Below are 21,844 nucleotides of genomic sequence, written 5' to 3'. Positions count from 1 at the left end.
TGTACAGTAACATCACCTACAGCATGGTAAAGCAAGTTAATGTTTTAGACATTTTTGGACTAATAAACAACTATTGATTTAGAACACCGGAGAGTTACTGCAAATCACAAAGAAAACAGGAGCCTCCACTATTCCAGCACCATTTCAACATCATCAACTCACCTATGCTTAGTCTAATACAGTGACAACTAAAATATTCCACAAACAATTTAGTCTAATCAACTTAATGTGTGTGTGTGTGTGCGTAAGGAGAAAAAAACATGTTGACCCACCCTACTTGTAGACACACCAATGCTATCTTCCTCTCTTTCATGTTGCTGAAACTGTCTATGACTTTGTCTTACAGTATACGCTTTTAGTTGTTGTCCTATAGGCTGGCTAAAATGCTTGCTAGCCTTACTTCCCTTCATGGGCAACGATTAGCCAGCTTGCTTTAGCCTACTACATCTAGCTACATTGAACTTCCATCCTCTCAGGCCAGAGGCACAATGTATGACTTTATGGTTGGATCAGAATGGCCATTATAATCATTGGCCAGAACACAGAATCGCAGTGGATTCTGAAAGTTTTCAGAGTTACGTTACAGCCTTCTTCTAAAATGGGTAAATAACACATGTTCCTCATCAATCTACACACAATACCGCATAATGACAAAGCAAAAACAGGTTTAGACATTTTTGAAAATGTATTACAAAAACAGAAATACCTTATTTATGTAAGTATTCAGACCCTTTGCTATGAGACTCGAAATTGAGTTCAAGTGCATCCTGTTTCCAGTGATCATTCTTGAGATGTTTCTACAACTTGATTGGAGTCCATGTGTGGTAAATTCAATTGATTGGACATGATTTGGAAAGGCACACACCTGTCTATATATGGTCCCAAGGTTGACAGTGCATGTCAGAGCAAAATCCAAGCCATGAGGTCGTATAGGAATTGTCCGTAGAGCTCCAAGACAAGACTGTGTCGAGGCACAGATCTGGGGAAGGGTACCAAAACATTTCTGCAGCATTGAAGGCCCACAAGAGCACAGTGACCTCCATCATTCTTAAATGGTGCTCCTGAGTGGCGCAGCGGACTAAGGCAATGCATTTCAGTGCAAGAACCCGATGGTCACTCTGACAGAGCTCCAGAGTTCCTCTATGGAGATGGTAGAACCTTCCAGAAGGACAACCATCTCTACAGCACTCCGCCAATCAGGCCTTTTTTGTAGAGTAGCCCCAGACGGAAGCCACTCCTCAGTAAAAGGCACATGACAGCCCACTTGGAGTTTGCCAAAGGCACCTCAAGGACTCTCAGACCATGAGAAACAAGATGCTCTGGTCTGATGAAACCAAGGTTGAACTCTTTGACCTGAATTCCAAGCGTCACGTCTGGAGGAAACCTGGCACCATCCCTATGGTGAAGCATGTTGCTGGCAGCATCTTGCTGTGGGGATGTTTTTCAGCGGCAGGGACTGGGAGACTAGTCAGGATCGAGGGAATGATTTACAGCGCAAAATACAGAGCGATACTTGATGAAAACCTGCTCCAGAGCACTCTGGACCTCAGACTGGGTCAAAGGTTCACCTTCCAACAGGATAACTACCCTAAGAACACAGCCAAGAAAACGCAGGAGTGACTTCGGGACAAGTCTCTGAATGTCCTTGAATGGCCCACCCAGAGACCGGACTTGAACAAGATCTAACATCTCTAGAGAACGGACGGAAAATAATTGTGCAGTGACACTCCCCATTCAATCTGACACATCTCGAGGGGATCTGCAGAGAAAAATGGAAGAAACTCCCCAAATACAGGTGTGCCAAGCTTGTACCATCATACCCAAGGCTGTAATAGCTGCCAAAGGTGCTTCAACGAAGTACTAAGTAAAGGGTCTGAATACTTGTGTAAATGTGATATCATTTTTTTTTTTTTTTTTACAAACATTTCTAAAAACCTGTTTTTGCTTTGTCATTATGGGGTACTGTGTGTAGAATGAGGCTGTAACGTAACAAATGTGCAAAAGGTTAAGGGTTCTGAATACTTTCCAAATGCACTGTAAGTAAAACCACAAGTCCAAATCCCTCTCCATCCATGGCTATTTTAGGAAAGGGACAATTTTAGCTAGCTAGCTAGCCACCAGAGGACAACAACACAACGAGATGCAACAATTCAAGTTTTTTCTGTCAATGACGTTTGGCTTTTGATGTGATGTGATGTGATTGGTGTGAAGCCAAATCTAGACTGGCTTCCCTTGACACTTTTTCAGGCTGGGCCAGGACCATTCACAGCTGAGTTTACTTAGTTTATGTCAACGCTGATTGGCTTTCATTGTGTAATTTGTTTTATCAAGGGAGTCCAAATGCTCACTGGCTTCCCTTGATTTCAATGCTACAGGCGGCAACAATATTCTCTTTTTGACGAGACAGCATCAGATATATGGGCTACACATACAGAGACAGAGGGGCACTGTTTCGCTCACTTGGTTGCTTTCTCCGGTGAGATCCATTCAACCTCTTGTGAATTGAAGGAAAAAAACGTATGAAACACAGAGAGACAAAATATACATTATTTTATCTTGTTTTTTTGTCAATTTCTTGGGGAAGCCTGGCTTCACTTGGCATCCATGAATACATGCCACGGGAGAATGTAGCCTACGTGTAAATAACAAACTGACTAAAAACATGGCTGTGATTATGTTCTTAATGAATCTGTCTGTGAGTTCTACATGACTAAGTTTCTCCTTGCTTTGTGAATAATTATACATTATGGTTTGTGTTTCTGAGAAATGTGGTTGAATAAACTCGAACTGATGTTGACTTTAAGGGTGTGGTGGAAATATGACTCGGTCTACTACCATGCACAGACACACACACCTTATTGCCTGTTCACACTTGCTCACTCAAGGTGCTGATGCAATGTGGTGGCTAAAATATTTGAGCCATCCCTAACATTGATCTGTGGAAAGTAATTGTTAACGTTGTGTGGAGGGTTCATAATAGCATACCTAAGTTTACCATATTATGGCTACACATTTTTTTAATAATCTAAATACAACATATAGTCTACAATAAACCATCTATTGTAAACATGAAAATAAAATAACTGGCAAACTATAGAGTAGTTATTAACCCCATTCAGAACCAATCAGTCGATATAATCGAGAAAATCCTCAGAAATCACGCGATATAAATCAGACAGTGGGGTGCCACCTGACCCACTAGTTGATAAGAAGGTTCAAATCAACGTTTCATATCGTAGAGTAGTTAACACAATAAAATGAATGTTGGCAGCCCTTCCCCCTATCTCCCTTGCTCTTTCCCAGGCACACTGCCCCCTTTCCCAGGCACACGCCCTTCTGTGACACAATACAAAAAAGTTTGGTGAAGAAAATTTTCTATCACGGAAGAGATTCTTTTGAGTGCAACTAGTTGATCAAGTTTGAGCCTTGAGAAGAGTGCCTGAGAGACACGGAGAGAGCCTGGACAAGATAATTGACATCGAGCACATTTGTTTTTTTCTCATTCACAATCTAACGGTGAGTAGATAAAGTAACTGAAGTATGTAGCCTAGCCTGTTTGTCTAAAGTTCCGTTGACTCAAACAGGCCATTGCGTTGATGGATCCAAATGGGCCTCCCAGAAAATGTTCCTCCGTTCGAACATGAATAATGTAGTTTGCGAGCGGATCTATTGTCCGAAACCCACCTAGCATGATAGCACAGGGATCGGCTTCTCCTTGTCGGTAACCCAATCCTCAACCCCTTTACAATTCAGGACAAACCAGAAGGCGCGTCTTTATTTTCCCTGTCAGTCGGTAAGACTCGGGACCACTCTACAAATCGACCGTATTAGTTCGGCTAAAGGCGGGGGGGCGCAAAACCACTGTGGGTAGGCTACCCACAATCGTCTCAAATTATGCACGAGCCGAAGAGTGAACGGTTCGGTAGTTGTTGTAGTTACAAGCTTGTGGACAATGACATTCATTCGAGTCTGTCTACAACCTCAACACCGACCGTGGCCCTGTGTAACAGCAGCTAGGACAGCTCACACTGAATTATTAACGAACGGTAAGACGTTGGTATAGTGCGTCGAATGACAACCCAAGGTGTATTTAATAGCGCGGGGAGAAATGGCTTGTGGCAAACGGCGTTGACAGCACCATGCAGGTATGGTTGCGGAAGTGAGCCAGTCACACCTGGTAAGTTATTGAACACATCACATCCCCGCTGATTGATTCTGGTTGGCCATCGAAATAATCAAAGCTCATGCAGGTGAAACGAGTCCACTGAACCGAGCTTCTCACAGTTCATAGGCATGGAGAGAGTGAGTAGACGTGGCTCTAAATAAGCTATTGTGTCCATTTATGTAGTTAGGCCTGTAGCAGTGGTTCTCAAACTTTGCTGTGACCCACCACCCAACGCTCTCTAAAGTATCCTAATTAGACTGAAGCAAGTTCTCTCTGCCATATTCAGGCTGCCACATGATTGTATCTATCCCCTAAATGTGTTCGGAAAGGAGAAAGATATCTACATTTTCAGGTTGATGATCACCTGCAAGCCCTGACATCCCAGGTCAAGCCAGGTATAACCCACAATGCTTTATAGAACACACTACCCACTTGGCACACACTAGTTGAATTAACGTTGTTTCAACATTATTTGCCAACATATTGTGACGTGAATCAACATGGAACATTTTGAAAAAAAGTCAACCAGCATTGGAAGCATTGAAATGTGGGTAAACTTCAACCTAAATACATTGTCTTAACCTGACAAAGGTTGTTACAGTACATCAATCTAATTCCAACATAATAATCAGAACTATGTATAAGTTGAAATCCTGTTAAATTCCACTTAAAAACATAAATAATAGTTTTCATCATATTCAATATGGATGAAATTACGTTGAGTTTCATATTTGATTGGACATATTTTACACCGTCATTTTTTCAACGTCATGCCATTAACCTAAATATAGAGGTATATTGAAATAAAAAGTGAAGCCACAGTCCTACACTTCCTGCCTGAACATTGTCGCCTAGTGGAATACAGGAGGAAATTCACTTCAGTCAGATCAAGTCTACCACCCAGATACATGCCTCTATTGTACGCTGCTTAGCTATGGAAACAAGCTGTTAGATTCAACTGAGATATCATGTCAACACATATAAACATTATTCAGCTTCCAAGGTCATTTGTGTAGACTACCTAAATAATGTTGAATAGTTGAAAGTAACTGGATGTGAAAGTAAATTCGTAGTGGGGTTTATTAAACATCAATTAAACATGTCTGTCTCCCGAGTGGCACAGCGGTCTAAGGCCCTGTGTCTCAGTGCTATGTGGGGGGCTCCCGAGTGGCACAGCGGTCTAAGGCCCTGTGTCTCAGTGCTTGAGGTGTCACTACAGACAACCTGGTTTGACTCCAGGCCGTATCACAACCGTCTGTGATTGGCGGTGCACAATTGGCCCAGCATCGCCCAGGTTTGGCCGGTGTAGACCGTCATTGTAAATAATGATTTGTTCTTAACTGACTTGCCTAGTTAAATAAAGGTTCAATTTGAAAAAATATATTTAAAGTATTGTTGGAGCCTGAGCTGACCTGGTTTTCCCAAGTCATTGCTTCAAACATAAAACACCAAACTAGTGTCACCTTATTGAACTCTGTTGTCTCTTCTCTTAACTTCTCATCTCCTCCCTCCCGCTGACCGAGTCCTGTCCAGGGTTCTGTTCTGTATTCTGGTGCAGCCCGGGCAGCTTGGTTTCACACCATTTAGTCTCATTACATCCTCTGTGTCTGATCCATGAGTATCTTTTTAATCTTCTCATCAATCACTCTGATCACAACCACATTTAGAAACGTCACCTGGTCTGTTCTACTATTGTAACTCTCAACAGCAAGCAAACTGAGTTCCTGAAAAATGTGTGGAAATTGATCGGCGGGCCTACAAAAGGGGTTCAGGTGCCCATCCCTGATTATAATAATATATACCATTTAGCACTGTTTTATCCAAAGCGACTTAGTCATGCGTGCATACAAACCCACTACCCTGGCGTTACTGGCACCATGCTTTACCAACTGAGCTACAGAGGACCGCACACAGCGTCTCCTAATTATGTGCGTAGAAGATGTCTCGCTCGGGACACCCGCAGGCTGGTGAAATAGTGATGAGGGATGAAGATGATGACAGATGTCCAGCGGTGTGGGTCTGTGGTTGGCTAATGTGTTAGTTACAGCGGAACTCACAGGATAGTGTGTGTGTATGTGTGGCATCAAGGTGGGATATGAAACAGAATCCTACACCTGGCATCAGACCATGGGTGTGTTCTGCTCTCACTCACCCACTAATTAGGCTAATGTAAGATCAGTCCTAATTGGCCTAGGCCCAGGGGACAGGTGTGTGTGTTTGTGGGAATGCGCATGCATTTTGGTGTGTGTGCATTCAGGTGTGACATTGTCAGATGGGAAATTTACTTGTGGGTTGAGGCTCTAGGGTTACCCTCATCAGGACATCACCCATCATCATTACCCTCATCGGGACATCACCCATCATCAGGACATCACCCGACCTACCCTCAGGACATGACCCATCATCATTACCCTCGTCAGGACCTCACCCGACCTACCCTCAGGACCTCACCCAACCTACCCTCAGGACATCACCCGACCTACCCTCAGGACATCACCCGACCTACCCTCAGGACATCACCCGACCTACCCTCAGGACATCACCCGACCTACCTTCAGGACATCACCCATCATCATTACCCTTGTCAGGACATCACCCGACCTACCCTCAGGACATCACCCGACCTACCCTCAGGACATCACCCATCATCATTACCCTCGTCAGGACATCACCCGACCTACCCTCAGGACATCACCCATCATCATTACCCTCGTCAGGACATCACCCGACCTATCCTCAGGACATCACCCGACCTACCCTCAGGACATCACCCTAATGTTAAAAGAGAAGGGGTTAGAGATACTGTAGAGGGGGTAGGGTAGCTATATATATATATTGGAGAGTGTAACAGACAGGTCTTAGCTGTAGTAATGTGAACCCATAGCCTTCTGCTGGCTTATGGTGATCAGGTATCCCTCTCTCCATCAGACATCACAGCTCCCATTGTTTACCTCAGACTCCTCCCGTCTCTCTCTCTATCCTTTCCTTAGTTTCCATTGTTTACCTCAGACTCCTCCCGTCCCTCTCTCTCTCTCTCTATCCTTTCCTTAGTTTCCATTGTTTACCTCAGACTCCTCCCGTCCCTCTCTCTCTCTCTCTTTTCCTTAGTTTCCTTTGTTTACCTCACCTCTCTTCCATTCTTTCCTCTATTCTGACGTCCTCTTTCTACACTCTTAGATAAAAAGGTACTATCTAGAACCTAAAAGGGTTCTTCAGCTGTCCCCATTGAATAATCTTTTTTTGTTCCAGTTCGAAACCATTTGGTTCCGTGCAGGACCCTTTCCACAGAGTTTTCTATGTGGAATCATAAAGGATTTCCTGTGAGGACAGCCGAAGAACTCTTTAGGAACCCTTTTTTCTAAGAGTGTACCTTGTCTTAACTGTTCCAGCTAGTTCCAGTGAAACAGTTGCTGCATTCAATTGTCTAAACTTTAGAGTTTTCTGCACCCCCCCCCCATCCTCTCTTCTCTCCCAGTAGCTATGGAGTCGGCCATCCAGACAGTGGTAGAAGTGTATCTGAAGTCTGCCAAAGGGAAGGGCAGTCTCGGAGATAAGGACTTCCAGGGCCTTGTCAATAAACAGCTCGGCAACGTCATGACTGTAAGTTCCACCTATCCTTGTATCACTACTCCTCAACCCTGACCCTAGATTCGTGTCCACGTCCTGGTTAAACCCGAGCCATGACCCTAGGTTTGTGTCCGCGTCCCGGTTAAACCCGAGCCGTGACCCTAGGTTCGTGTTCGCGTCCCGGTTACACCCGAGCCTCAACCCTAGTCTTAATGCAAATCAGCACCAGGTGTTCTAGGGGAAGCAATCTTTAATGATAGACTCTTCCTCTCTCCCCACTCTCTCCCTCTCTCCCCTCATAGGGAACAGAGAGTTCCTCTGCAGTGAAGGAGATGCGTAAGGGATTGGACGAGAACAAAGATGGGAAGGTCAGCTTCCAGGAATACATGACTCTGATTGGCTACGTGGCAAACACCCTCAGCGAGCAGAGGACTGCAGCCAACAACACACCTGCCTCATAGGAACTACATATGGCTTCATAGACATTCTATAAGATGTCTTATGCAGTCTATAAGGCAGGGTTCTTCAATCCTGGTCCTAGTGACCCACAGGGTGTGCAGGCTTTAGTTCCATTCCAACACTGACACACCAGAGGAAACTCGTGAAGGATTTGATTACAGTGTGTGTGACCACAGGGCCAGAATTGAAGAACACTGCCATAAGGCCCCATGTACCTATAGAGGCTCATAGACCTGTCAATCTCCCTTGGCTGTATATCACTACATAATCAGACTTAACTTCATCTCAACATATTTTATATGCTTACACTACCAATCTTCATCTCAGTTATAAATGTTACTGGTCTTATAAATACTTTATGAAGGCATTTTTTTTACATTAAGTTTAACAGTTCACATGTTTTAGTATAACTACTCTAAATCAACACTTCTACAGTAAATGCTTTGTTATCATGTTGAAATAAATGCCATGGCAATGTTTTAAAGTCATGTCTTCTTTCACTGCTCTAACATTGTCCTAGGTGTGTGTGTATAGGTGGCACGGAAGTCAGGTGCAGGAGAATTTATCTTGGTAAAATGGAGTAGTTTAATGGGGTAAAAATACACAAAACAAAGTGGGTACGAGAACCCGACGCACCAATACAACACGATAATAATAACAAACCATCTCTGACATGAGGGGAAACAGGGGGTTAAATACACAACAGGTAATGAATGGGATTGAAACCAGTTGTGGATCCAACCAATTGGATCAATGATGGCTAGAAGACCGGTGACGTGCACCACCCGAACAAGGAGAGGCAACGACTTGGGCAGAAGTCGATTTCTAAATGACATTCTCTAGGTTGCCCTGTGTCATGAGGAAGACACACACACACCTTATAGAACCAATACACTGATACCTGCTTCCATGGACACCACTTCTAAATTTAGTCGTGTCCCGCTCCGTTGCCCACGATGCACCAGAATATTGAAATTGGACACCAATATACAACACCACCTATTGTGCACAGCGAGGATAACACACATCTTCTGCCAACAGAATACGATGCTGCATTGCACCAGGGAGAGATAACAAGTCTATACTGTAATACAGGCAGATCTATACACTACAATCCTACTCTCCACTCCCCCGGGGCTAGCAGCCTCAGAGCTGTAGTGGATGTAAGTACTGTATGTTACATTAACATTCAGACTTAACAAACATGACGTGCACAGACACTATATCATTCAGTGGTTGTATAAAGCCTGAGGCGTGGTCAAAGAAACAGCACAGACAAACAAGGAGACATATTTACTTTGCTGTTTTGGTTTGTGGAGTGCAGTTGTCATTAAAATATACATTATTACAATAGCTGTGCATTTGTATGAATGTAGGATTTGTGTAATTTTGTTTGCTTGTATATGTTTGTGTGTGTTACAGAAGTGATAACTATGCATGGCTGCCTGTCAAGGGTGTTCTCTCCATTCAGCTAGTACCCTCTGATCCTGTATCAGGTACCAGCTTCCCTTTCAAACAGCCTCAGGCCAGACACACACCCACTAGGCTAACCACAGCCTCCGGTCTGCTGAGCTGTTTACATTATAAACCCCCTCTGGAGCTCCTATATTACCCTAAAGCCATTCCAACATGTTCTGCACTTCATTTCAATAATCACTACCATCTAACCTACTGGGAGACAGAACCATTGTTTCAGGCCTTAACCTAATCACCAGCTCAAATTGGCTGCTACCAATCAGTGTGTCCAACACAGCATTTGGAAACACTACCAGGCCAAGCAGGGCAGCTGTTGGACCAGGCCCAGCCAACAAGGTCATCACACCACACGCCCTGAGGGGAACAGACACAGTTCACTGAGCAGATGCTTGAGAATGACAGATTACAGTTTTTCCCAATTGTTTACACACTATAATTGGAACTTGTAACACAATCACCGAAACCTGAAACTCATGTACCAAATCCTTAAACCAAGTCTGCAAAATTTCAAGCTCTATAAACCAATTGGCTACACCCACTCCTCACAGGTGTAAACACTAGTTGCTGAATTGTTCACTTAGAAATCAGAGCTTTAGTGCTATAAAAGGCCACAGATGAGATGGAAGTCAATGAAAAATGGAAGTCAATGGTGAAGCAAGAGCTAGAGGTGAAGGAGTGAGAGGACGAGGAAGGACAGTTGTCTCAGATGAGATCAGGGCCACATTGGTTGACCATGTGCTCAACCATGGATTGAGTATGAGGGATGCTGGGCAGAGAGTTCAGCTCAACCTGAGCTGCTACACGGTTGCATCTATCATCCGTACATTCAGAAATGACAACCGGTAAGTTACCTACCATCTACACTATGCTCTTTATGTATACTGCAGTCCGACATACCAGTAGGCCTGTGTTACTCAGTGATTGTTGCCCAACGTTACAGTAATGTCATCATATTTGTGGATCTTCTGCAGAACTGAGAGACGGCCAGGCCATGGTAGAAGACACCGGCTGTTCACACCAGAACAGGAGACCGTGGTGGTGGCAAACAATGCCATTAGCCTACGAGACATCCAGAACCACATTTCAGACAACACAATATTCAATAACATTCACCAGGTGGGCTTGTCTACATTGCACCGTGTATTACAGAGCAACTGAATCCTGATGAAACAGGTCTACAGGTCGCCATTTGAGCGACACTCAGAGAGGGTTAAAGAACAGCACTATGAATATGAGCAAGTAAGTACTATACTGTGAATTTACTATCATATCAGCACTGTATAGACACATTACAGTACTGTAATCCAGTATATTGTGCCTCACCATATTGACTGCTCTAGAAGGGGACAGAACATTATTGGCCACCGTGCCATTGTGAATGTCCCTGGACAGCGTGGAGGGAATATCACCATGTGTGCAGCCGTTAGCCAGCAAGGCGTCAGCCATCACCATGTCAACCTTAGTCCCTACAACACCGCCCTTCTCATCACATTCCTGGACACAATACACGGAATCCTCATTCCAGCCGAGCAGAGGGGTGGACCAGAGCAGCCCAGGTATGTTGTCATCTAGGACAACGTGAGTTTCCACCTGGCTGCTCTGGTTCATCGACCACCCACAGTTTGTTCTATACCTCCCACCATATTCCCCATTCCTAAACACAATTGAATAGTTTTTTTCGGCATGGTGATGGAAGGTGTATGACCGCCATCCCCTCACACGCCTCTTCTCCAGGCAATGGAGGATGCATGTGGTGAAGTTGATGTGGGGGCTTTTGGTGGCTGGGTCCGTCACTCCAGAAGATTCTGTTTAGCCAGGGAGAACATCGCTTGTGATGTAGATGAGGTGCTGTGGCCAGACCAAAATAGGAGGCAGGTGTGATGAACACGAGGGGAGACAGCGCTGGTTTCAAGCGTTGTTTATTGCATAGGACCACGGGAGGAGGCAGGTAGCTGGGTCCAGGGGCAGGCAGAAGGTCATACACAGGAGGAGGCAGATAGCTGGGTCCAGGGGCAGGCAGAAGGTCATACACAGGAGGAGGCAGGTAGCTGGGTCCAGGGGCAGGCAGAAGGGGGTCCAAAAGGGCAACAGTACAGGCATGGAGAAGGCTAATGACGTAGTCCAGGAGATCAGGCAATAGGTAGAGAACAGGAAATCCGATAGACTAAAGTACAGGCAGGGAATAGGCAAAAGTCGTGGTTAGTGAGGCAGACAAAAACTATCATTCACAGGAGAAGCCGATCATGGGCACCACAGCGCTCTGCAAGCCGTGTGTCACAAAACAAACAATACCTCACAGTGACGGGGTGCAAAGAACTGAACTAAATAGTGTGTGATAATGACATACAGGTGTCAGAACAGGTGACTAGAATTCAGGTGATTGGGATCTGGAGAGTGAGCTGTGTTCAGGGGATCTACGTGTTTGAGGATGTGAGTTTGAAGCAGACATTACAGCAGGATGTAGCCTAATGTTTTTCTTTCTTACATTTTGCATGTGTTTTTGCCTTTAGAGTTTTGAAGGAATGCGCCACTTTCATTTTTGTACAGAAAACCCTTTATCATACTGAATGTTTTTCCTGTTTTTCTCCTGTTGGGTACAGAAAGTGTTACATACAAAACACAAGTGTGTAACGAATCTCTTCGTCGTCTGAGGAGGAGTAGGGAGGATCGGACCAATATGCAGCGTGGTAAGTGTCCATGTTCATTTATTAGACTGAACACACAAAAGAACAAAGTGAAAGGAAGAAACGAAACAGTTCTGTCAGGTGACATACACTAGACAGAAAACAACTACCCACAAATCATAGTGGGAACACAGGCTACCTAAGTATGGTTCTCAATCAGATAAAACGATTGACAGCTGCCTCTGATTGGGAACCATACTAGGCCAAAAGCAGAAATACAAAACATAGAACAAAAACATCAAATGCCCACCCCAACTCACGCCCTGACCAAACTAAAACAGAACTAAGGTCAGGACGTGACAGAGTGTTCAAAAATACAGCATTTTGGAAATAAATGACAATGTTTTTGTTACTGTATTGCATTTGTATGTGTTTATTTATGTATATTTGAGTAGGTATACATTACTGTAACAATATTTTACAACCAGCTACAGTGTAACACTGACAATGCAAAAGGCATAAACCTACTGCTGGGATATTCAGTGTTTTGTGTTGAGCACATCATAAACCTACTGCTGGGATATTCAGTGTTTTGTGTTGAGCACATCATAAACCTACTGCTGAGATATTCATAGTGTTTTGTGTTGAGCACATCATAAACCTACTGCTGGGATATTCATAGTGTTTTGTGTTGAGTACATCATAAACCTACTGCTGGGATATTCAGTGTTTTGTGTTGAGCACATCATAAACCTACTGCTGGGATATTCATAGTGTTTTGTGTTGAGCACATCATAAACCTACTGCTGGGATATTCAGTGTTTTGTGTTGAGCACATCATAAACCTACTGCTGGGATATTCATAGTGTTTTGTGTTGAGCACATCATAAACCTACTGCTGGGATATTCAGTGTTTTGTGTTGAGCACATCATAAACCTACTGCTGGGATATTCAGTGTTTTGTGTCAAGTACATCATAAACCTACTGCTGGGATATTCAGTGTTTTGTGTTGAACACATCATAAACCTACTGCTGGGATATTCAGTGTTTTATGTTGAGCACATCATAAACCTACTGCTGAGATATTCAGTGTTTTGTGTTGAGCACATCATAAACCTACTGCTGGGATATTCAGTGTTTTGTGTTGAGCACATCATAAACCTACTGCTGAGATATTCATAGTGTTTTGTGTTGAGCACATCATAAACCTACTGCTGGGATATTCATAGTGTTTTGTGTTGAGCACATCATAAACCTACTGCTGGGATATTCAGTGTTTTGTGTTGAACACATCATAAACCTACTGCTGGGATATTCAGTGTTTTGTGTTGAACACATCATAAACCTACTGCTGGGATATTCAGTGTTTTGTGTTGAACAGATCATAAACCTACTGCTGGGATATTCAGTGTTTTGTGTTGAACACATCATAAACCTACTGCTGGGATATTCATAGTGTTTTGTGTTGAACACATCATAAACCTACTGCTGGGATATTCAGTGTTTTGTGTTGAACACATCATAAACCTACTGCTGGGATATTCAGTGTTTTGTGTTGAGCACATCATAAACCTACTGCTGGGATATTCAGTGTTTTGTGTTGAACACATCATAAACCTACTGCTGGGATATTCAGTGTTTTGTGTTGAGCACATCATACACCTACTGCTGGGATATTCAGTGTTTTGTGTTGAACACATCATAAACCTACTGCTGAGATATTCATAGTGTTTTGTGTTGAGCACATCATAAACCTACTGCTGAGATATTCATAGTGTTTTGTGTTGAGCACATAAACCTACTGCTGGGATATTCATAGTGTTTTGTGTTGAGCACATCATAAACCTACTGCTGGGATATTCATAGTAGTGTTTTGTGTTGAACAGATCATAAACCTACTGCTGGGATATTCATAGTGTTTTGTGTTGAGCACATCATAAACCTACTGCTGGGATATTCATAGTGTTTTGTGTTGAGCACATCATAAACCTACTGCTGGGATATTCAGTGTTTTGTGTTGAGCACATCATAAACCTACTGCTGGGATATTCATAGTAGTGTTTTGTGTTGAGCACATCATAAACCTACTGCTGGGATATTCAGTGTTTTGTGTTGAACACATAAACCTACTGCTGGGATATTCATAGTGTTTTGTGTTGAGCACATCATAAACCTACTGCTGGGATATTCATAGTGTTTTGTGTTGAGCACATCATAAACCTACTGCTGGGATATTCATAGTGTTTTGTGTTGAACACATCATAAACCTACTGCTGGGATATTCAGTGTTTTGTGTTGAGCACATCATACACCTACTGCTGGGATATTCAGTGTTTTGTGTTGAACACATCATAAACCTACTGCTGGGATATTCAGTGTTTTGTGTTGAGCACATCATAAACCTACTGCTGAGATATTCATAGTGTTTTGTGTTGAGCACATCATAAACCTACTGCTGGGATATTCATAGTAGTGTTTTGTGTTGAACACATCATAAACCTACTGCTGGGATATTCATAGTGTTGTGTTGAGCACATCATAAACCTACTGCTGGAATATTCAGTGTTTTGTGTTGAGCACATCATAAACCTACTGCTGGGATATTCATAGTAGTGTTTTGTGTTGAGCACATCATAAACCTACTGCTGGGATATTCAGTGTTTTGTGTTGAGCACATCATAAACCTACTGCTGGGATATTCAGTGTTTTGTGTTGAACAGATCATAAACCTACTGCTGGGATATTCAGTGTTTTGTGTTGAACACATCATAAACCTACTGCTGGGATATTCAGTGTTTTGTGTTGAACAGATCATAAACCTACTGCTGGGATATTCATAGTGTTTTGTGTTGAACACATCATAAACCTACTGCTGGGATATTCATAGTAGTGTTTTGTGTTGAACACATCATAAACCTACTGCTGGGATATTCATAGTGTTTTGTGTTGAGCACATCATAAACCTACTGCTGGGATATTCATAGTGTTTTGTGTTGAACACATCATAAACCTACTGCTGGGATATTCATAGTAGTGTTTTGTGTTGAACACATCATAAACCTACTGCTGGGATATTCTGTGTTTTGTGTTGAACACATCAAACCTACTGCTGGGATATTCATAGTGTTTTGTGTTGAGCACATCATAAACCTACTGCTGGGATATTCAGTGTTTTGTGTTGAGCACATCGTAAACCTACTGCTGGGATATTCATAGTAGTGTTTTGTGTTGAGCACATCATAAACCTACTGCTGGGATATTCATAGTGTTTTGTGTTGAGCACATCATAAACCTACTGCTGGGATATTCATAGTGTTTTGTGTTGAGCACATCATAAACCTACTGCTGGGATATTCATAGTGTTTTGTGTTGAGCACATCATAAACCTACTGCTGGGATATTCATAGTGTTTTGTGTTGAGCACATCATAAACCTACTGCTGGAATATTCAGTGTTTTGTGTTGAGCACATCATAAACCTACTGCTGGGATATTCATAGTAGTGTTTTGTGTTGAGCACATCATAAACCTACTGCTGGGATATTCAGTGTTTTGTGTTGAACACATCATCAACCTACTGCTGGGATATTCATAGTGTTTTGTGTTGAGCACATCATAAACCTACTGCTGGGATATTCATTGTGTTTTGTGTTGAGCAAATCATAAACCTACTGCTGGGATATTCAGTGTTTTGTGTTGAGCACATCATAAACCTACTGCTGGGATATTCATAGTGTTTTGTGTTGAGCACATCATAAACCTACTGCTGGGATATTCATAGTGTTTTGTGTTGAGCACATCATAAACCTACTGCTGGGATATTCATAGTGTTTTGTGTTGAGCACATCATAAACCTACTGCTGGGATATTCATAGTGTTTTGTGTTGAGCACATCATAAACCTACTGCTGGGATATTCAGTGTTTTGTGTTGAGCACATCATAAACCTACTGCTGGGATATTCATAGTGTTTTGTGTTGAGCACATCATAAACCTACTGCTGGGATATTCATAGTGTTTTGTGTTGAGCACATCATAAACCTACTGCTGGGATATTCAGTGTTTTGTGTTGAGCACATCAGTGTGTTGTTGGTTGGTAGACAGATCTATTCATGTATGTCATTTTGATGCAAAAAAAAACATTATGGAAAGCAATAACAGTTTTGAATGCAGTGTTTGCTATTGGTACAGATTTGTAGAGTTTTGTGTTTAGTGTTTTGGGAAAATGGCCCAATGATTCAGCAAACATGTGTAAACAATTGTGGAAAACTGTAAATGAAATATTTTCCATTTCAGAGGATAAGTATTGAGATGGTCTGTATTTTAATCTTGTGGATGGCATGCATCTTTGAAAGAATATTGTTGGCGCCATAGTAGGGCCTCTCACCTTCCTCCAGGGCTTCTCCTGTTCATCTAAACACGCTTTCACTGCTTCCCCTGGCCTATGTTTTGACACGCAGTACAATATGGCTACAGGCCCGGGCCATGGTAATCCACTGCTACTATAGCACACTGACTGAGACAGTAAGTGATACCCCATTGTGGCTCTCTCTGCACCTTGGCTCCATTGTGGCTCTCTCTGCACCTTGACTCCATTGTGGCTCTCTCTGTACCTTGGCTCCATTGTGGCTCTCTCTGCACCTTGGCTCCATTGTGGCGCTCTCTGCACCTTGGCTCCATTGTGGCTCTCTCTGCACCTTGGCTCAATTGTGGCTCTCTCTGTACCTTGGCTCCATTGTGGCTCTCTCTGTACCTTGGCTCCATTGTGGCTCTCTCTGCACCTTGTCTATGTGGCCAAAGTGGATAAATAGGCTACACCACATCGCTCCCCTCTCCTCCTCTTTTCCTCGTCTGCTTTCCCTCTGCTCCTCTCCTCTTCTGATTTCCCTCTCTTCATCTCCCTGGCTTTCTCAAAAACTTCTTGAAGGATAATTCATGATTTCATTAAGATTTAATTCACATCTCTCACAGGTGAAACTGCTAGAGTGTTCTCCAGTATTCTCGAGGGGGGGGGGGGGGTTCGAGAGGTGGAGTGGGAGGAGGGGAGAGAGGCGGAGTGGGAGGAGAGGCGGAGGGGAGAGAGGCGGAGTGGGAGGAGGGAGAGAGGCGGAGTGGGAGGCGGGAGAGAGGCGGAGGGAGAGAGGTGGAGTGGGAGGTGGAGTGGGAGGAGGGAGAGAAGTATTTAAGAGGCTGTCCATCTCCCCCTTCTCACCGCTCTTCGTTACTCTCCCTCTACGTGTCCAACAGCAGGCCAGCACTCCTCCTTTGCTCAGGTAAGGAAGAAAGGTTGACTCAGGAATGAATGCAGTTTTTCAGCAACAGGCAAAACAATTCAGCCCTACTGCTCTTCAGGAGGTAGCTCTGTCTAGCACGGTAAAATGTGGAGCAGATGAAATATATTTCAGCTGTTTGTGATCTAGAGACAATGATACAAAGTTTGCGTTGCTGTAACCCTAAACAATGTCAATATAACTTTTACAGAGAGGGGAAAGCACACAGCCTGTACTGTAGACTTCACTACTCTGTGTGTTTTAATGTCTATTCCCTGGTCTATTCTGGTGTGATGTTAGCCTCTATAGAGTTTCTGACCTGTTGTGTTTCCTCTGTCCTGACTGACCTCTCTCTTCTTTTTCTTCTTTATTTTCTGTTTATGTAAATATCTTGCTCAAAGGAGGCAAATCTTTTCCTAAACAAGAATGAGCTCAGATTTCTGTTGGGATAAAGTGAATTTGATACAGTGTAAATGTAATTGTAGGGAAAGAAGTAGAGTGGTCAGGGAAGAGGGGTGGGAGAGGTGGAGGTAAGATGGAGAGGTGGGGAAGGGATGGGGTGCGAAGGGAAGGTGGAGGGGTGGGATGGGATCGACAGAGATGGGGTGCGAAGGGAAGGTGGAGGGGTGGGATGGGATCGACAGATAGATGGGGTGCGAAGGGAAGGTGGTGGGATGGGATCGACAGATAGATGGGGTGCGAAGGGAAGGTGGTGGGATGGGATCGACAGATAGATGGGGTGCGAAGGGAAGGTAGAGGGGTGGGATGGAGAGGTAGAGGGGTGGGATAAAGAGATGGCGGCGGGGTGGGATAAAGAGATGGAGGCGGGGTGGGATAAAGAGATGGAGGCGGGGTGGGATAAAGAGATGGAGGCAGAGTGGGATAAAGAGATGGAGGCGGGGTGGGATAAAGAGATGGAGGCGGGGTGGGATAAAGAGATGGAGGCAGAGTGGGATAAAGAGATGGAGGCGGGGTGGGATAAAGAGATGGAGGCGGGGTGGGATAAAGAGATGGAGGAGGGGTGGGATAAAGAGATGGAGGAGGGGTGGGATAAAGAGATGGAGGCGGGGTGGGATAAAGAGATGGAGGAGGGGTGGGATAAAGAGATGGAGGAGGGGTGGGATAAAGAGATGGAGGCGGGGTGGGATAAAGAGATGGAGGCGGGGTAGGATAAAGAGATGGAGGCGGGGTGGGATAAAGAGATGGAGGCGGGGTGGGATAAAGAGATGGAGGCGGGGTGGGATAAAGAGATGGAGTGGGATAAAGAGATGGAGGCGGGGTGGGATAAAGAGATGGAGGCGGGGTGGGATAAAGAGATGGAGGCGGGGTGGGATAAAGAGATGGAGGCGGGGTGGGATAAAGAGATGGAGGCGGGGTGGGATAAAGAGATGGAGGCGGGGTGGGATAAAGAGATGGAGGCGGGGTGGGATAAAGAGATGGAGGAGGGGTGGGATAAAGAGATGGAGGCGGGGTGGGATAAAGAGATGGAGGCGGGGTGGGATAAAGAGATGGAGGCGGGGTGGGATAAAGAGATGGAGGCGGGGTGGGATAAAGAGATGGAGGCGGGGTGGGATAAAGAGATGGAGGGGGGGTGGGATAAAGAGATGGAGGGGGGGTGGGATAAAGAGATGGAGGCGGGGTGGGATAAAGAGATGGAGGAGGGGTGGGATAAAGAGATGGAGGAGGGGTGGGATAAAGAGATGGAGGAGGGGTGGGATAAAGAGATGGAGGGGGGGTGGGATAAAGAGATGGAGGCGGGGTGGGATAAAGAGATGGAGGAGGGGTGGGATAAAGAGATGGCGGCAGAGTGGGATGGAGGCAGGGTGGTGGGATACATACACCTGTCTCCTCTGTTACCAACCATCCAGTCCAGCTCAGGTAGAGACTAGCTCAGGTTCCTATGGTCCCAGTTCCTCCTGTACTGGTTTGGATAGGACAGGGCTATAGGGTTAGAGACAGGGTTAGAGTTAGAGCTAGGTGTGTTTCTACCTGGTGTGAGTTTCACTCTTATCAGAAGGCTGGGGTTCACATATCCTGCTCACTATTACCTATCTCCTTTCCATTACAGTGTCTCAATGTGGCTCCCCACAGATCCAGGATCAACTTTTCCTTAAGTGGGGAAACTAATCATCAATCATCATCATACTCCATGGCTAACTGTCTGGGGCTTTAGTAATGTAGTAGGACTCTTGGGGTTTGTAGTTCTTCAGGTGTTGGGTAGGATGACTTTAAACTTGTGACTAATTCAGGAACTAGACAGGGTTGAGGAACAAGCAGCTCTCTCTGTCTATTCATCCATCCCTCTCTCTCTCGTCCTATCTGTCCTGCCGTGCTCAGCAGACATGGTGATTGCTAACTCAGTTGATACTGTACCAGTGGAGGCTGCTGAGGGGAGGATGGATCATAATAATGGAATGGAATGATATCAAACACAATTTTTTGGGGGGGGTGTTTCATGTGTTTGATATCACTCCATTCCAGCCATTATTATGAGATGTTCTCCTCTCACCAGCCTCCACTGCTCTCTACAGTGTGTTTGACTGATCCATCTGATCCTGGCTCAGCTTCCATGAGAAAATACAAACACTCTGCACAGGCTACATCACTTGATGTCCTACTACAATGTGAAACACCTGCTCATTATCCTAACCATGTCTATTGTCTTTCTACCTCTGTAGTATGTCTAACCCTACCAAAACAGATAATGTGTCCACCTTGGAGACTGCCATGCAGCTGATGATCCAGACCTTCCATAAGTATTCTGGAGACGAGGGCGACAAATACACCCTGAGCAGAGCAGAGCTCAAAGTGATGCTCTCTGCAGAGCTGGGCAACTACCTGGGGGTAAGGAGATTCACACACACACAGACACACACGCACAGACACACAGTGTAAAAGTCTTCCTCTCTCCCTTACCCAGAATGCCCAGGACAAGGAAGCAGTGGACAAGGTGATGGGGGACCTGGATGCCAACAATGATGGAGAGGTGGACTTCACTGAGTTTGTTATCCTGGTGGGGGCGCTCACCGTCGCCTGCAACGACTTCTTCCTGGAGTACAACGACAAGGGGGAGAAGAAGTGAACACAACACACACACGTACACTCACACATGTCTATGCTCTCTCTCTCTCACTCACTCACTCACTCACTCACTCACTCACTCACTCACTGAGGAGAGGACGATTATTATGAGACATCTCCACTCAAATCCTGGCTAGGCTTAATGTCTACTGTTTAATAACAGAGACCTACACACACCATACATACCACACACATGCACACACACACTCTGAGATGTTCATAGATGCATCCTGGCACCCTGGGCAGTGTGTTTTTGTGTTTAGTGTGTGTGCCATCTCGATCCAAACCAAACCCAACACAGAGAAGTTTATTCCAGAGTGAAAATGTGGAGAGTTTAAGTCATCATTATTAACGTCATTCAACGTCATTGTTGAATATGTGAATATAATTTCTCTGTCTTTTCATTGCTTTTGTAAACCCCCTGTTCATTTTTCATTCATTGTTAAACTGTTCCTCCTCGATAGAATAAACCTGACATTTAACCAAAGCTTGTCGTGGAGTATTGTTGTGGTTTCTGGATACTTTGTGTGTATGTTTGGGATATTCCTCATTGTACCCAGTCTCTCTGATGGAGAGGAGTATTAACACAGTCTGGCCACCAGATGGGAGCAGAGTGAGACTCTCCAGGGATAGACTTTCGTGTCTGTGCTGCACTTCCATTAACTTAATCACATTTTATTGGTCACATGCACGTGTTTAGCAGATGTTATTGCGGGTGCAGCGAAATGCTTGTGTTTGTAGCTCTAACAGTTCAGTAATATCTAACATGTATTTCACAACATATATACACACATTTAAGTAAAGGAATGGAATTAAGAATATATGATGAGCAATGTCAGAGCGGCATAGCCTAATATACAGTAGAATAGAATACAGTATATACATACGAGATGAGTAATGAAAAATGTGTAAACATTATTAAAGTAACTAGCGTTCTATTTATTAATGTGGCCAGTGATTCCAAGTCTATGTATATAGTCAGCAGCCTCTAATGTGCTAGTGATGGCTATTTAACAATCTGATGGCCTTGAGACAGAAGCTGTTTTTCAGTCTCTCGGTCCCAGCCTTGATGGCCTTCCCGTGACATTGGGTACTCTAGGTGTCTTGGAGGGCAGATAATTTGCGTCGGGCAGACCGCACCACCCTCTGGAGAGCACTGCGGTCGTGGGTGGTGCAGTTGCCATACCAGGCGGTGATACAGCC

At 44.3% G+C, this 21,844-nt stretch overlaps 2 protein-coding genes across 3 annotated transcripts; both read left to right on the top strand.

The window, feature by feature from the left end:
* Nucleotides 1–3,309: 3,309 nt before the first annotated feature.
* LOC139388077 (protein S100-A16-like) lies at nucleotides 3,310–8,668 on the top strand. 2 transcript variants are annotated; one of them, XM_071134610.1, is made up of 3 exons: nucleotides 3,310–3,516; nucleotides 7,644–7,765; nucleotides 8,035–8,668. In XM_071134610.1, the coding sequence occupies exons 2-3, from the start codon at nucleotides 7,646–7,648 to the stop codon at nucleotides 8,191–8,193; spliced, it is 279 nt and encodes a 92-aa protein (XP_070990711.1). In that variant the 5' UTR covers nucleotides 3,310–3,516; nucleotides 7,644–7,645; the 3' UTR covers nucleotides 8,194–8,668. The 2 variants fall into 2 exon arrangements, with proteins under 2 accessions (XP_070990711.1, XP_070990722.1); XM_071134621.1 differs by having other exon boundaries at nucleotides 3,344–3,516; nucleotides 7,641–7,765.
* A 3,600-nt stretch (nucleotides 8,669–12,268) lies between these two features.
* On the top strand, nucleotides 12,269–21,106 carry LOC139405718 (protein S100-A1-like). Its single transcript, XM_071148139.1, has 3 exons — nucleotides 12,269–12,354; nucleotides 20,239–20,404; nucleotides 20,481–21,106. Exons 2-3 carry the CDS (start codon nucleotides 20,240–20,242, stop codon nucleotides 20,640–20,642), a joined length of 327 nt encoding a protein of 108 aa, XP_071004240.1. The 5' UTR covers nucleotides 12,269–12,354; nucleotide 20,239; the 3' UTR covers nucleotides 20,643–21,106.
* The last annotated feature ends 738 nt before the right edge of the window (nucleotides 21,107–21,844 follow it).

Source organism: Oncorhynchus clarkii, chromosome 3, assembly GCF_045791955.1.
Source record: "Oncorhynchus clarkii lewisi isolate Uvic-CL-2024 chromosome 3, UVic_Ocla_1.0, whole genome shotgun sequence".
Classification (NCBI taxonomy): domain Eukaryota; kingdom Metazoa; phylum Chordata; class Actinopteri; order Salmoniformes; family Salmonidae; genus Oncorhynchus; species Oncorhynchus clarkii.
This window is presented reverse-complemented; position numbering and strand designations above follow the sequence as displayed.